General features: G+C 45.0%; 1 protein-coding gene across 8 annotated transcripts in view; it reads right to left on the bottom strand.

The window, feature by feature from the left end:
* The window catches only part of NOX1 (NADPH oxidase 1), a 39,817-nt gene extending 31,017 nt beyond the window's left edge, over positions 1–8,800 (bottom strand). For 7 of the 8 annotated variants that reach the window (XM_084813832.1, XM_084813833.1, XM_084813830.1 and 4 more), the window contains exons 1-3: positions 8,635–8,800; positions 2,634–2,729; positions 712–822 (exon numbers count right to left, since the gene is read on the bottom strand). In XM_084813832.1, the coding sequence (XP_084669958.1) occupies positions 712–822; positions 2,634–2,729; positions 8,635–8,679 (252 nt within the window). In that variant the 5' untranslated portion in view covers positions 8,680–8,800. Of the gene's footprint in view, positions 1–711; positions 823–2,235; positions 2,384–2,633; positions 2,730–8,634 lie in introns of all 8 variants that reach the window. The other variant, XM_084813836.1, reaches the window with a different exon arrangement.
* Positions 8,801–13,873: the final 5,073 nt, after the last annotated feature.

Genomic DNA, 13,873 nt, shown 5'->3' on the forward strand with positions numbered 1-13,873 from the left:
AAATAGGGAACGCAAATGGCAGCCGCCGTAGCCGCCGCCATTTGTGTACGATGCGTTTTGGGGTTTTTTTTGAGGTTAGACAAGATAGGCTACGTAAATTCTTACATAGCCTATCACAGTCCAAGGATGGCAATGGCGGTGGCAGCAGCCCTGCTGCGGCCGGCCAGGAGACCAGCCACCGCCACTGCCACCGCCGACGCTGAATCCGCCCCAGGTAAGTGCCGTCCTGGGGGGATTCTGCAGTGGGGCGGTGGGGCAGGAGGCCGTTCAGCCACGGATTCTGCGGCAGAATTCTCCGCCATCCCTACTCGCTTGTAGTGTTGCTGAGCCACTGAATTGTCTAATTCCCAACAGTCCTCTGTTTGAAGGTGTCCTCTACTTGAAGGGCTGCCACAGGACCATCCTCTATTTGAAGGTATCCTCTATTTGAAGGACACTTCCCTTCCAATTCCAGTTTAAAGATAATGAACTGTAAGAACTGTTGCCCATTCATTGCAACTGAACAGCAGGTCAACAGGTCACAGTCTTCCCCACTACGGCGAGATGAACGGCATTTCTATTTAAATTATAACAATTATTTCTGGATTTGCCTTTGTACGTATAAATTGGCATATGTTGATGTTATGCAAATTGCGGCCATCTTTTGTCCTCTTTTTTTGGCAATTCTTAAGTGGCCGCCATAGGCGCAGTTGGGCCCAGTTTCTCGCTCACCGAGCAGGTGCCTCTCAGGAAGGAAAGAAGGTTCCGGCACACAGGGAGCAGGATCAGCATGCTGTTGAAATTGAGGCATTTGGCAGAAGCGCGCGCCCAAGCCAACGCAGACTGCAAATAGAGAGAGAATGCAGTATATTTATGCTACAGGCTTTTATCGGTGTTATGCCTCATGGTGTTCACTAAAGAAAACTGGGAATTGTAATTTGGTGAGGGGGTTTGCAGGCCTGTAGCCGGGTGTAGCCAAGGGGGTGAGGCGAGGGCAGCCCGCCCTAAATTTTCTCTGCCCACCTAAAATTTTTTTACAAACCAATAGTTAAAAAACAGTTTACAATTTTGTCTTTAAAAGGCCTGCAAACCAGATGAACTGCCTGCGACTTTTTTGGCACACCTCCCCCCCCCCCCCGAACCAGGTAGCCCAGAGGCTTTAATGGGAAATGAAGATGGCAGCGGCTGGAGTCTCTCACTTCACTTTGAAGTAATCCCAGCTGCTGATAAGTAATGTAAGAATGTGTTGTTTTTAAGAAGTCGGTGGGTTAGTGCACCTTACCAGGCATCAAGAAAGACATCATGGGGCGCATTGCTGCCCATGACTGCCACATTGCCTACCCCTGAACTAAATGGAGCTGATGTATGTACATATGCACAAAGTAAAAATTGTGCTAGTGAGTTTTACTGAAAACCTTTAAAGGAAAATACAATTCTGGGAACCTCATTTAATTCAACACACAAAAAAGGAATTTCTCGAGCCGCTCCCTTCACTGCCATTTCTCTGTTTAGATCAGAACAAATAATGGAAAATACATTATTATTAGTAGTAGTATTGATAATAATAAATGCTTGGAATTTACACAGCATATTTAAAATATTCAAAGCACTTTTCATACATTGGCCACATTCATACATCATGCTAAACCATAGTTTAGTCTGACATGCACTCAGGATTGCATGCTCTCTCCGCCCTTCCTCTCCTCCCAAGTGACCAGGAGGAATTTGGGAACTTTTGCTTGACCACAACTTCCTGTATCATCTGGACTGAGGAAGTATGAGAATTTTAGTTTTGCTCACAAAATACGTGAGTGTGCCCCGTTCGAAGCTCTAAACTCAAGCACAAGTGTGAGCACATGTCCACCGAAAATATTCGTGAACTGTTGAACACATGCTTGCGTTTGTCTCGTTCCCAGTTCCCAGCTTGATTTGTGCAAATTTCCTCTGTGGACTGAATCAACCCTGCTTTTGTCCATGGAGGAAAGTTGCTCAAATTTGGAAAGCTGCGCAAATTTGGGGAAACTTGCACAAATCTCCCTTTCAGTCGCTGTTCAATTTGCACACATTTCCCGTTTGCAGAGAGCGAGCAGCGATCACAAACGTGAATTAGTGCTGGGTTTGAGAAGAGCGGCAAGACGATGTTCGGCGAAGGCTGGTGATCTTTAACATCGCTCATTTGCCCACCCCTAATCCGGACCCAGAAGCATGACTAATCTTTATTATCATTAGTATAAACAAGGCAGCTTCAGTACTTACAGTCTGACACTGGCTCATGTGAAACTAAGCACAGTTTGTCAGTCTGGACGGCAATACAAATCACAGTTATGCAAAACCGGAAGCTTCTATTCTCCCCACAGCCACACAGAAGGGTTCACTGCATGTTGTCCTGCTTCTGCACATTGACCTATGGTCAGGGTGACATGTGAATGTCGCCATTATCTCAGTAATCCTTACAAAACCTTGTACTATTGATCATTTTATTACCTCTTGGAGGGGTGCATTTGTATGTTGTATGTCAGGCATCTAAATAGGCACAGTTTGGAACTGGGTTTTCAAACAGGCAGTATATATCTTAGTATCTTTTTGCAAAGGTTTTTTACTCTCCATAGCAGGGAGAGATCAGAGGATTTCAGAGATGCACAGATGATGCTCACCCCAAGGATCTGTCTGGTGTAGTAGTACTTTTCACCCTTCTCAAATGTCAGGAAAAACGTCACAAAGAGGAAAAGATTTATCGCCAGCCAAGCAGCCTAGCAGACAGAGGGAGAAAATATGCATCGGGGTTCAGTTTTATGTCATCAGTTAACAAACAAGTGCGAGAAGCAGTAACGTGAACAGTACAGGCTTCATGTAGTTTATAAAGAAAGGAGATCATTTTTAAAATAGCTGCTGCTATTATTATTATTATTATTATTATTAACATAATTTCATCAGTATGCATGACACCTTACAGGGTAACAACAAGAAAACAGGTCCCTGCCCCAATGAGCTTACAGTCTAAAATTTTACATTGGAAAGGCAAGGAGAGAAAATGAAGCCAAGGGCAAACAGAGGAAGTGTATGTTGAATTCAGTGCATCACACTCAGGCTTAGTTTCACAAAAAATACGAGATTTTGAAGAGGGATTCGAAAGGAAAAAAAGAGGGGGCATCATCATGGTGGCTAGGGAGGCCATTTGAGGCATAAAAGAGAGAATAGGAGGAAGGGCAAGTTCATTTGAGGGTGCAGGAGAGATGAATTAAAGATACATATGCTCAAACCATTCCTATTTACGAGGCACAGTCCCAGTTTTTGTTATCTGTCTCTAGTTAACCTCTGTCCCTATTTTTGCCTTTGGGAGACTCTCTTGCTGTTGTTGTTATTGTTGTTGTTTTAGTGGGTATTGCTATTATCTATTTATCTATGTATTTATTTTATTTGTACCCCCACCTTTCTACCAAAAAATGGCACTCAAGGTGGCTTACTGAGACAATTAATATTGATTAAAACAATAAACCAATACATTAAAATACAATAAAAACATAACAATTACCAGAAAAAAAATGTATTATTAAAAACAGCACCCAACCCACCAGACCCACTTACAGGCTCAAGGCCATCTTAAATAAAGTGGTCTTGGCCTGCTGGTGGAAGGACAGCAGAGAGGGAGCAAACCTAGTCTCCCTTAGGTGGGAGTTCCACAGCATGGGAGCAGCCACTGAAAAGGCCCTCACTCAGATTGCCACCAAACGGTCCTCTGAAAGTGGTGGTGGTCTCCAAAGAAAGGTCAGACGTGTAATCCTGCAGAGTAAACCAACCAGTGATAGCCACTATAATTAAAGTCAGGGTTAGGAAACGTGTGGCCTAATGGGTTATTTGACAGGAAGGTGTCTTCTGCTTCTCTTGGGGGAAGTGTTCCCCTTTCCAGTTGAAATTACTGAGGAACTGATCCAAATGCCATTAAAAATCAATGGCCTCAAACAGTCGCTGCCCTTGGCAAGCTTTGGAACCGTTCTTCAGGCCATTGGCTGCATTCCCACAGCCAGCAAATGTGACTTAATGTACATAGTAGCTGTGACCTCAGCAGAAGAGCAAATACGTTCTTCAGAGTCAGTTTTGCAAATGACTCCCAAACATCCCCACAAAGCAAAGTATGAGGAAGTGGGCAAAAAAATGTGCACTGTAAGAAAAGAAAAGATCTGTCCGGCAATCTTCTTCCACACAGATGGGACACTGTGCAGAAAGAACAGCAGCTGCATGCACACAACCTGCTAGGGGAATTGTTTTCAAGCTTTCTGTCTTCAGGAGACAATTTTCACATCAATACTGCTTTCTGGAGAGCCTGTGCGCAGTGTAGAAGGTTCTGGAATAAGCTCTATTAAGACACAGAGTGAGTTCATGTAGACCACATTATCCAGGCCTCTGGGATTTTATTTATCATTGCCCACCATGAACAATGGGTATAAATGAAATCAGGAGTAATTTGGAGTAGATCAGCAAGGGTTTCTGACTCCCAGTTGTCTAACAATAACAACTCAGGGTACAACCCTATGCATGTTCAGACCAAAAAAAGCCCTACAACTGCTGACAACTGTAGGATTTTTTTTCTATGTAAATATAGGATTGCACCCTAAAAAGCATTCCCCCACTTAAATTAGGTTGCTGAAAAAGAATGTGTGGAGGTAGGAGGAGAGAGAAACCAGAAGTAGATTTTTCTGTGAAAGGACTTATGGGCTTGTTCTTATTTTATTTATTCTCTCCTTCCTTCCTTCCTTCCTTCCTTTCATTTCTATACTGCCCAATAGCCAAACCTCTGGAACTGAAAACAATTTCCTGGATTGTGCATGTGCTCAGAGACAGCCTGTTCCTTAGTGCTTAGTGTACGTTGGCCTGCCCAAGCCGCTATTTTGCTCCTGGCTCCAGTCTAGAAAAAGGAAAGTAGAACCCGTAAACCTGAACTCTGTCCACCCCTGAACTAGGACAATAACCCAAGACACACCCCTGTGGCTATACTTTGCAGGGTAAGATCAGCAGTAGCCAACAAATTGTGCTACAGATTTCCAGGGGGTTTAGTTATGTCACTCTGCTGCAGCAAAAAACAACAATCCAGAGTCTTGTGGCACCTTAAAGATGTAAAACATTTATTATGGCAAAAGCTTTCGTAGTTTGATCCTCTTCAGCAGATGCATGAAATGATATTCTCCGGTGGTAGCTACACCTCTCCCTAGGTGGTGAAAGAAATATATAGTCAGTTGTTTTTTAAGGCAACGTCATCCATCCCAGAAAGGAGAAAATCACTGCCTTATGGGATCCTGTTGGTTGCACAAAACAGATCCCTCTGCACATGGAAACCAACATGGGATTCAGCTGAACAAATGTAGCAAAAGAATGTTGTGCTATGTGGATTTGTAGAGAGCCTCTTCAGATCCATTTCTACATAGTCATATCCATCAAGATTCAGGATGGGTAACAGCATCTTAAAAATGTTTTAATAATTCATTTTTGCATTTACCATAAGTCATAACAAAAAGAAAATGGTGCGTTATACAACAGCTTAAAAACAAAAACAAAATATGTCCAACAACTAATATCTATTATTTAAACTCTAGAGCCGCAGCTTTATTCTGTTGGTAAGAGGCCCCTTTGAATCTGTTGGGATACAAGTTAATGTGCTTCTTTCTTGAGCTTGTTTTAGTGCTGATGTGGGAATAAAATAATTAATTGTAGCTTCTGTTCATGAAATTGTAAGTTATTTTCCCCCCCGCTTCATGGTCTCGAAAGGTCACCTATATTGATGTTTGGGTGAAATACGCATTTATTTAAATACACGTTTATTTACTATTATATTGTATTTTATACTTTTGAATATTTGAATTGTATTTTATATTTTTAACTGTGTTTTAAAATGGCATTTTAATCTTTTTTAACTGATTGTAATCCGCCCAGCGAACATTAGTTATTGGGTGGATTAGAAATGTACTACATAACAAAATAAAAATTAAGAAATACTGTATTAAATAATTGTTTAAAAGTGCAATATTGTACATGTTTACTCCGAAGTAAGTCCCAGTATGTTCAGTGGGGCTTACTCCCAGGTAAATGTGTACATGATTGTAGAACTAAAAGGCAGGTATTTCATTGCCTAACAGCACAATCTGCATTCTACTGCATGTCTCCTCAGAGGTAAGTCTCATTGAGTTCAATGGTTCTTACTCCCAGGTAAGTCTGTATAGCAGGGTTGGGCAAGGTGTAGCCCCCCAGATGTTGTTAGAATACAACTCTCATCAGCCCTAACCATCATAGCCAATGGTCAGGGATGATGGAAGTTGTAGTCCAACAACATCTGGAGAGTCTCACATTCCCCATTCTTGATACACAGGATTGCAGCCTTACATTCTTTAATAATTTCACAGCCCTAATACAGAAAAAAACACATTTTAAAATAACCAACATTTATTTAGCACCATTGCTGACAAATGGCAGTGGCATTATCCCTTGTATTCAGACAGCTCAGAGTCAAGGCTAATCCATTTGATCAATGGACACATGGTAGCCACTCAAAATGCCTGCATGATGACTATGTTATTGCTATTTTTAAAAACATCTCACACAACCTACACTCAAAGTTGAGTGTGGGTTGTCATTGAACTGTGGGTTGTTGTGTTGTGTGAACCCAGCCATGATTAACAAACTATGGTTTGTTCATCATGAACAACCCACAGTTCACAACCCAACAAAAAACCATGGGTTCTCTTCAGGTTGTTCATGGTTAAAAACCCGATAGGCATATGGTCAAGGAACACCTAATTACTTTGAATGAGTTCAAATCTCCAGGGCCAGATGAACTGCATCCTAGAGTAATAAAGGAACTGGCAGAAGAACTCTCAGAACCGCTGTCTATTCTCTTTGAGAAATCATGGAGGACGGGTGAAGTGCCAGATGACTGGAGGAGGGCTAACGTTGTCCCTATCTTCAAAAAGGGTAAAAAGGAGGAACTTGGGAACTACAAACCAGTCAGTCTGACATCAATCCCTGGGAAAATTCTGGAGCAGATGATAAAGGAATCCATCTGGAAGCACCTTGACAACAATGCCGTGATTACTCGAAGCCAACATGGATTTGTCAAAAACAAGTCCTGCCAGACAAATCTGATCTCATTTTTTGATCAAGTAACCTCCCTTGTAGACTGTGGGAATGCTGTAGACATCATATACCTCGACTTCAGCAAAGCTTTCAGCAAAGTGCCCCATGATATCCTGATGAGCAAACTAGCTCAAAGTGGGCTAGATGAAACAACGATCCGGTGGATCCACAGTTGGCTACAGAATCGGACTCAAGGAGTGCTTATCAATGGGACCTTCTCAAGCTGGGGAGAGGTAACAAGTGGGGTATGGCAGGGCTCAGTCCTGGGCCCAGCGCTCTTCCACATTTGTATTAATGACTTGGAGGAGGAGGTGCAGGGAATGCTCATCAAATATGCAGATGACACAAAATTGGGCGGGATAGCTAATACTTTGGAAGACAGAAACAAAATTCAAAGTGATCTGGATAGACTGGAGCGCTGGGCAGAAAACAACAGAATGACATTTAAAAGGGATAAATGCCAAGTTCTGCACCTAGGAAAAAGAAACCAAATGCACAGTTACAAGATGGGGGATATGTGGCTCAACCACACCACAAGCGAGAAGGATCTTGGAATTGTTGTCGATCACAAGCTGAAGATGAGCCAACAATGTGATGTGGCTGCAAAAAAGGCAAATGCTATTTTGGGCTGCATTAATAGAAGCATTGCTTCCAAATCCCGGGAAGTACTAGTTCCCCTCTACTCAGCACTGGTTAGGCCTCATCTGGAGTACTGTGTCCAGTTCTGGGCACCACACTTTAAGAAGGATGCAGACAAACTGGGGAGGGTTCAGAGGAGGGCAACAAAGATGATCAGGGGACTGGAAACAAAGCCCTATGAAGAGAGACTGAAAGAACTGGGCCTGTTTAGCCTTGAGAAGAGAAGACTGAGGGGAGATATGATAGCGCTCTTCAAGTACTTGAAAGGTTGTCACAGAGAAGAAGGCCAGGATCTGTTCTTGATCATCCCAGAGTGCAGGACACGGAATAATGGGCTCGAGTGACAGGAAGCCAGATTCCGGCTGAACATCAGGAAAAACTTCCTGACTGTAAGAGCAATATGACAATGGAACCAATTACCTGGGGAGGTAGTGGGCTCTCCCACACTGGAGGCATTCAAGATGAGGCTGGACAGCCATCTGTCAGGGATGCTCTGACTTGGATTCCTGCATTGAGCAGGGGGTTGGACTCGATGGCCTTGTAGGCCCCTTCCAACCCTCCTATTCTATGATTCTATGAAACCCATGGTTTGTTACAACAGCTGGGTGCAAACAACACAACAGCCCATGTTTCAACAACAACCCATGTTTCAGTGACAACCCACACTCAACCTTGACTATGCGCTGTTGTGTTTTGTGAACCCAGTCAGCTGCCCTTCAGAATCTCTTTCCAAACTCCTCGTGCTATCCTTTTAACTAGAGATGGCAGGGACTGAACCTAAGACTGCATATAGAGGCTGCACTCTACTGAGAATTGAGCTGTGATGCTCATTTTTTTCCTGTGCCTCTCAAATCTACCTGTTTAGAACTGGACACAAAGTAAAGAGTCACTTACAATCACCAGGGCTGATAACCAGTGGTTGACTGCCCAGTTCCCCATCCTGATGTTCTACAGGCAGCAGTGTCTTGATTTAGGTGCTCTTGTCCCCCGCTTGTCTGAGTGCAAGAGGCAGCTTGCTTTGCTGAAACTCCTTTCCGGTGTCCTTCTCTCTGTGACTCCTGGGAGGAAACTTTCTTTCACTTGCTTCACTAACTGTATGAATGGGGGGGGGGGGGAATGTAGCATCCCAAGCTCTGCCCAACCCATGATTGCTGTTGGGTTTTTCCCTGCTGGGCTTTTGAAAAGGAAATAGCCAGAGTTTTATCTCCTTCTCCTCCTTTTATTCCCACCCAGTTCTGTTCATATAAAGGGACTGACTGGAAGAACAACTAAGTCATCACAGGTAAAATATTAATTTTGAATACTGGAATATTTGAGTACTCTTTAGGTATTTATTTCATGTAATTAATATGTATCCGACTTTGTTAACTGCAAGAGCTCCCAAAGCAGCTCATAAAATCCCTCACATTCAATAAAATCACATTCAAGGCTAATGTCAGGTGTTGCGATTTGCTACCAAGCCGAGTTCCACTCTTACCGGGGAGCTGTGATTGGGGGGGGGGGGGGAGGCTGGCAGCGAAAGGAGGAAAGGCTGGCAAGGAGCAGCTGCAGTGCTGAGCCCATCAGCACTCCGATGGGCGTGATGGGGGTGGGTCCGATGGGGGTGGGTCCAAAGTAAGATTTCCCTCCTTTATTCTCACTGCACTTCAAACTGAGACCCCTAAAAGCAGGCTTCCCACACGGCTGCAGGATTGCCCCCCTGGTAGGCATTTCCGTAAGGGAACTTGGGGACGTGGCACCAAGACAAGACCAGCATGAGGGCTGTGAGATGGTCTCGTCCGAGGGGTGGTTGAAAGGGGATCACATTCGCGGTCCACGGCATGGTGTGCCCCTGGCCCTGCCATGCACCACCAGCACTCCTGGCATGCAGGCCAGGAAGGGGGAATGGGACAGCAGGTGGGCTGGCCGATGAGACGATCCACGCCTATAACTGCAGGCCTTTTTTCTGTCTAAACATTTTATTTATTTATTTATTTATTTATTTATTTATCGATCGCCCATCTGGCTGGTCACCCAGCCACTCTGGGCAATGTACAGAGTGTATAATAAAACAGTTTAAAACAATAAAATTCTACATTAAAAACATAATATTTCTAAAAATACCCTAACCCACCCCAAATGCCTGCCTGAACAACCACATTTTTAATGCGCGGCGGAGGCTCGTTAAAGAGGGGGCATGGCAGAGTTCCCTAGGGAGGGAGTTCCACAGAGTGGGGGCCAGCGCAGAGAAGGCCCTCTCCTTCATCCTCACCAGCCTAGCTGTCCTGGCTGATGGGACAGAGAGAAGGCCATCCGAGGCTGATCTTGTTGAGTGGCCTATCTGGTGTTGCTGGTGGCGATCCTTGAAATAGGCTGGGCTGGAACCATGTAGGGTTTTAAAGGTCAAAACCAACACCTTGAATTTGGCCTGGAAAACAACAGGTAACCAGTGCAACTCCTTCAGCGCATGCATAGGACTGTGCCTTTAGGTGGCATTAAAACTGGATTAGACAAGTTCATGGAGGAAAGATATGCCCTGTGCCGCCACCAAGCCTAGTCAAGTGAAAATCAATAAAGGTGTGGCCAATTTATCATCCCAGCTAGGTCTGTGTGTCTAATTTGTTCTCTTCCCTTCACCAACCAGACCTAATTAAGTGCTGCCCCCAGAGTAGCAGTTTCCCTCCTGGGGCAAATAGGAGCTTGGGGGGTTGTGTGTGATGATTTCAAATAAAACCATAGTACAGAGGAGAAAGGGTTATGCCCCCCCCCCTTGTGTGCTGTGGTCTAATCCTGGCGGCTATTTATTTTTTTAGACAGTAAGGCTGCTGGCGAGAACGGAGGCGTACAAAGCCAGTGAAGAATCTAGAGGGCAAAGCCTAAGAGGAAAAGCAGAAGAAACTGGAAATGTTTAGCTTGCTGTCCAGTCTTCTGCATGTGTGGTGTAAGGGTTAGAGTGTTGGGCTAGGGAGACCCAGGATCTAGTCCCCACTTGGCCATGAAGCTCTCACTGGTTGACTTTGGGCTGGTCACTGACTCTCAGCCTAACCTACCTCACAGGGTAGGCGTTGCAATGATGCCTGTGTTATCACCTAACAAAGTTTTGTGAACAGCAACTGTTAGGATGATCACCACTTCTTTAGGTTTTTTGCATTTCAATGCCTTCTGACAACACAGTTTAAATCTCCACCAACCCCACCCCCCCAACCCCCAGCATAGTTCTGCCACGTTGGGGTGAACACTTCATGCATCTGTTGAAATGGACATGAAAACGTATGCCAGAAGCAATGGGTTCGTCTTTAAGGGGACACAAGACTCCCTGTTGTCTTTGCTTCAACAGATTAACACAACTACCTCTCTAGAGATGATGTATGTGAAGGACTAAAACATAAGAACATAGGAAGAGTTCTGCTGGATCAGAAGGAGGGTCCATTTAGTCCCGCATCTTGTTCCCCACTATAAGCAGACAGATACTTCTAAGAAAACCACAAGCAGGGCAAGAGGGCAATAGCCCTCACCTGGTGCTGACCCCCCCCCCCCGCACGCACGCACGCACACACACAACTGATATTCAGTAACATACTGTGGCTGAACATGGAGGTTCTATTTAGCTGTCAGCAACAGTACCTATTAAGGGGCATATTTTTCCTCCATGAACTTGTCTAATCCAGGTTTAATGCCACCTAAAGGCACAATCCTATGCATGTTTAGACAGAAAAAGGGCCTGCAATTATAGGCCTTTTTTCTTTCTAAAAGGATTGCGCCCTAAACCAGTGGTCATCATTATCTATCTATCTATCTATCTATCTATCTATCTATCTATCTATCTTGTAGCAGTGAATTCCTTAAATAGATCATGCACTGTGCAAAGAAGAAGCACGATATAAAGGCCAATTGTGGTAATGACTAATTTGGACAATTTGCATAAAATGATTCACAAGACAATTTCAGCATATGCAAATCCCAGGCTTGGGGGGGGGGAGGTCGGGGGGGGGGATGGAGTCAACTTGTGCAGTCTCTCCCTTACAAAAAGTGAAAGCTGCCAGTCTGCCGGTGCCAACCTTTTCCTCAGAAGCTGGGCATTGTAAGTCATATCTTATCAGCCAGTATACTCTCAATATACTCTCAGTTGCTTGAGATCTCACTTGAAAGCTACTTAGAATAACAAGTGTTGTCTTGGTTGTATCCTTCCTCCCTGCACGTGGGTGGAACAAATTGGACTGAAGGTGTGAAGACGGGACCAGCGCCAGGGCTTGGCATAATAGGGCACCTGCTGAGGCCCACATTCCAACAGTGGGGCCATTGCCAATTGATGGAAGACCCCCCTCCCCGACTTGCTTCTCCTCTTTGTTGCTGCCACTGCCTATTCAATTGTCATTTCTAAGCAAATGAGAAGTGACTGGAGCGAGAAGAAGAGGTCATGGCTTCCGCTTGTCTCGCTCTCTCCTGCTCATCAAGCCAAACAAGGGAGGGCAACTGAATGGGCAGCGGCGACTGCAGCTTATCTAATTGAGATTATCTCATTGAAACCAACCCCAGCAAAATATGTAGGAACTTGGATTGATCAAGTTTTGAACAGCGTGATTCATCATTGGACACTGTTTGTGTGCGTGATTAACCATCAGTGGAACGAACTGAACTTTCAGTTAACCCTGCGCACTCACAACCATGCACGTCACGCAGTGTGCCCAGCTGTAGTGCCCACCATGGCCAAGCACAGGGTGCGTGGGGTGGAGTGGGAGCACAGCACTCCCGCCACCAGCATGCTGTGCTGTGCAGCGAAGGGTTTCCCCACAGTCCTGGGCGCTGCATCCTCCTAGCCTTCCATGCGGCCCCTTGCAGCCGAAGTTCTGTGTGTGCATTTGGCTGTTCCTCTCCGCTGGGGCTTCACTTCCCACCTCCCTTGCCAGCATGGGGGAGGAAGTATGTTCCTGTATTGTTTCCAGATATGTGTGCGTGTGCACGCGTGCATTCTCTTGTCCTCGACCAACCTTCCCTAACCTGATGTTCACCAGATGTTTTGGACTACAACTCCCATGAGCCCCCACCAGCAGTCAATTGCCGGGGACAATAGGACCTGTAGTACAAAACATGTGGAGGGCACCAGGTTGGGGAAGGCTGCCCTAGAGCTTCCCAGCCAATATCAGGGTGTGAGGTGTACGTAATGTGTTGTAACCCGATGTCTAAAAGGTGATTAAACAGACACCAGGCAAACTCATCTGGGGAGGGTATTCCACAGTCAGAGTGCCACTACAGAGAACACCCTGTCTCTGGTAGTGACCCATCTAATGTCCAAAGATGGCTTCTTCTTCCAAGGGAGAGGAATCCTATGGCCACTAGACACTGTCTAGACAGCCATAGCATTTTTCAGTTTCTGGGAACCAAAGTCATCTGACCTCGGCTCCCAGAAACCATACTCCCCACCCCCGCCCTATCCCCCATTCCCCCTTGTACCTGGAGTGGTTCTTTCCACACCGCTGCTATCTCTGCACTCATAAACGGAGTGCAGAAATGGCAAAAATGGGGTATTCCTGGGGGGGCAGGGAGGAGACCGTGGAAGCTGTTTTAGACAGCTTCCTCTCTGGTCTCCAGGCCCCCTCCCTCCCCTTCCCTGAAAACACACATCTACCACTAACACAGAGCAGGTGAGGCACAGAAGAGAGGATTTCCTCTGTCCGCCCTGCATTGGATAGTCAGTAGCCTCTGATTTTGGAGGCTACCAACTATCTCAAAAATTTTGCACCCTAAAACTCTCAAGTTTACGGCAGAGTTGTTATTGTTTTAAACCTATTACTGTACTTTTAGACCTTTGCACTGCAGCTGGTTTTTACTTTGGTTTTTTACTGTAGTTTTAAAAGGTGTTATACTGTGTTTTGTCATGTTGTTGTGCTTTATGGTTTTAGCTATATTGAACCAACCAGGGAGCTTCAGCTATTGGCCGATATAGAAATGTAATAAATAAACAAGCAAACAAACCAACAAAGCACCTGTGACTGCCCTATATTGGATGTATAGGTTGCTCTCACCATGTATTTTTGAGTCTGCCAGACCCCTTTTAAGAAAAGGAACCACACATTTTAGTAAATTAGACAGTTGTGAACCTGAACATTGGCTTAGCAGCCAACGCAATGGCTACTCCCTTGTTCCTGGAGGTGCT

The sequence above is a fragment of the Heloderma suspectum genome, chromosome 9, assembly GCF_057233095.1.
Source record: "Heloderma suspectum isolate Gila_16-S chromosome 9, 16-S_ref, whole genome shotgun sequence".
Taxonomy (NCBI): Eukaryota; Metazoa; Chordata; class Lepidosauria; order Squamata; family Helodermatidae; genus Heloderma; species Heloderma suspectum.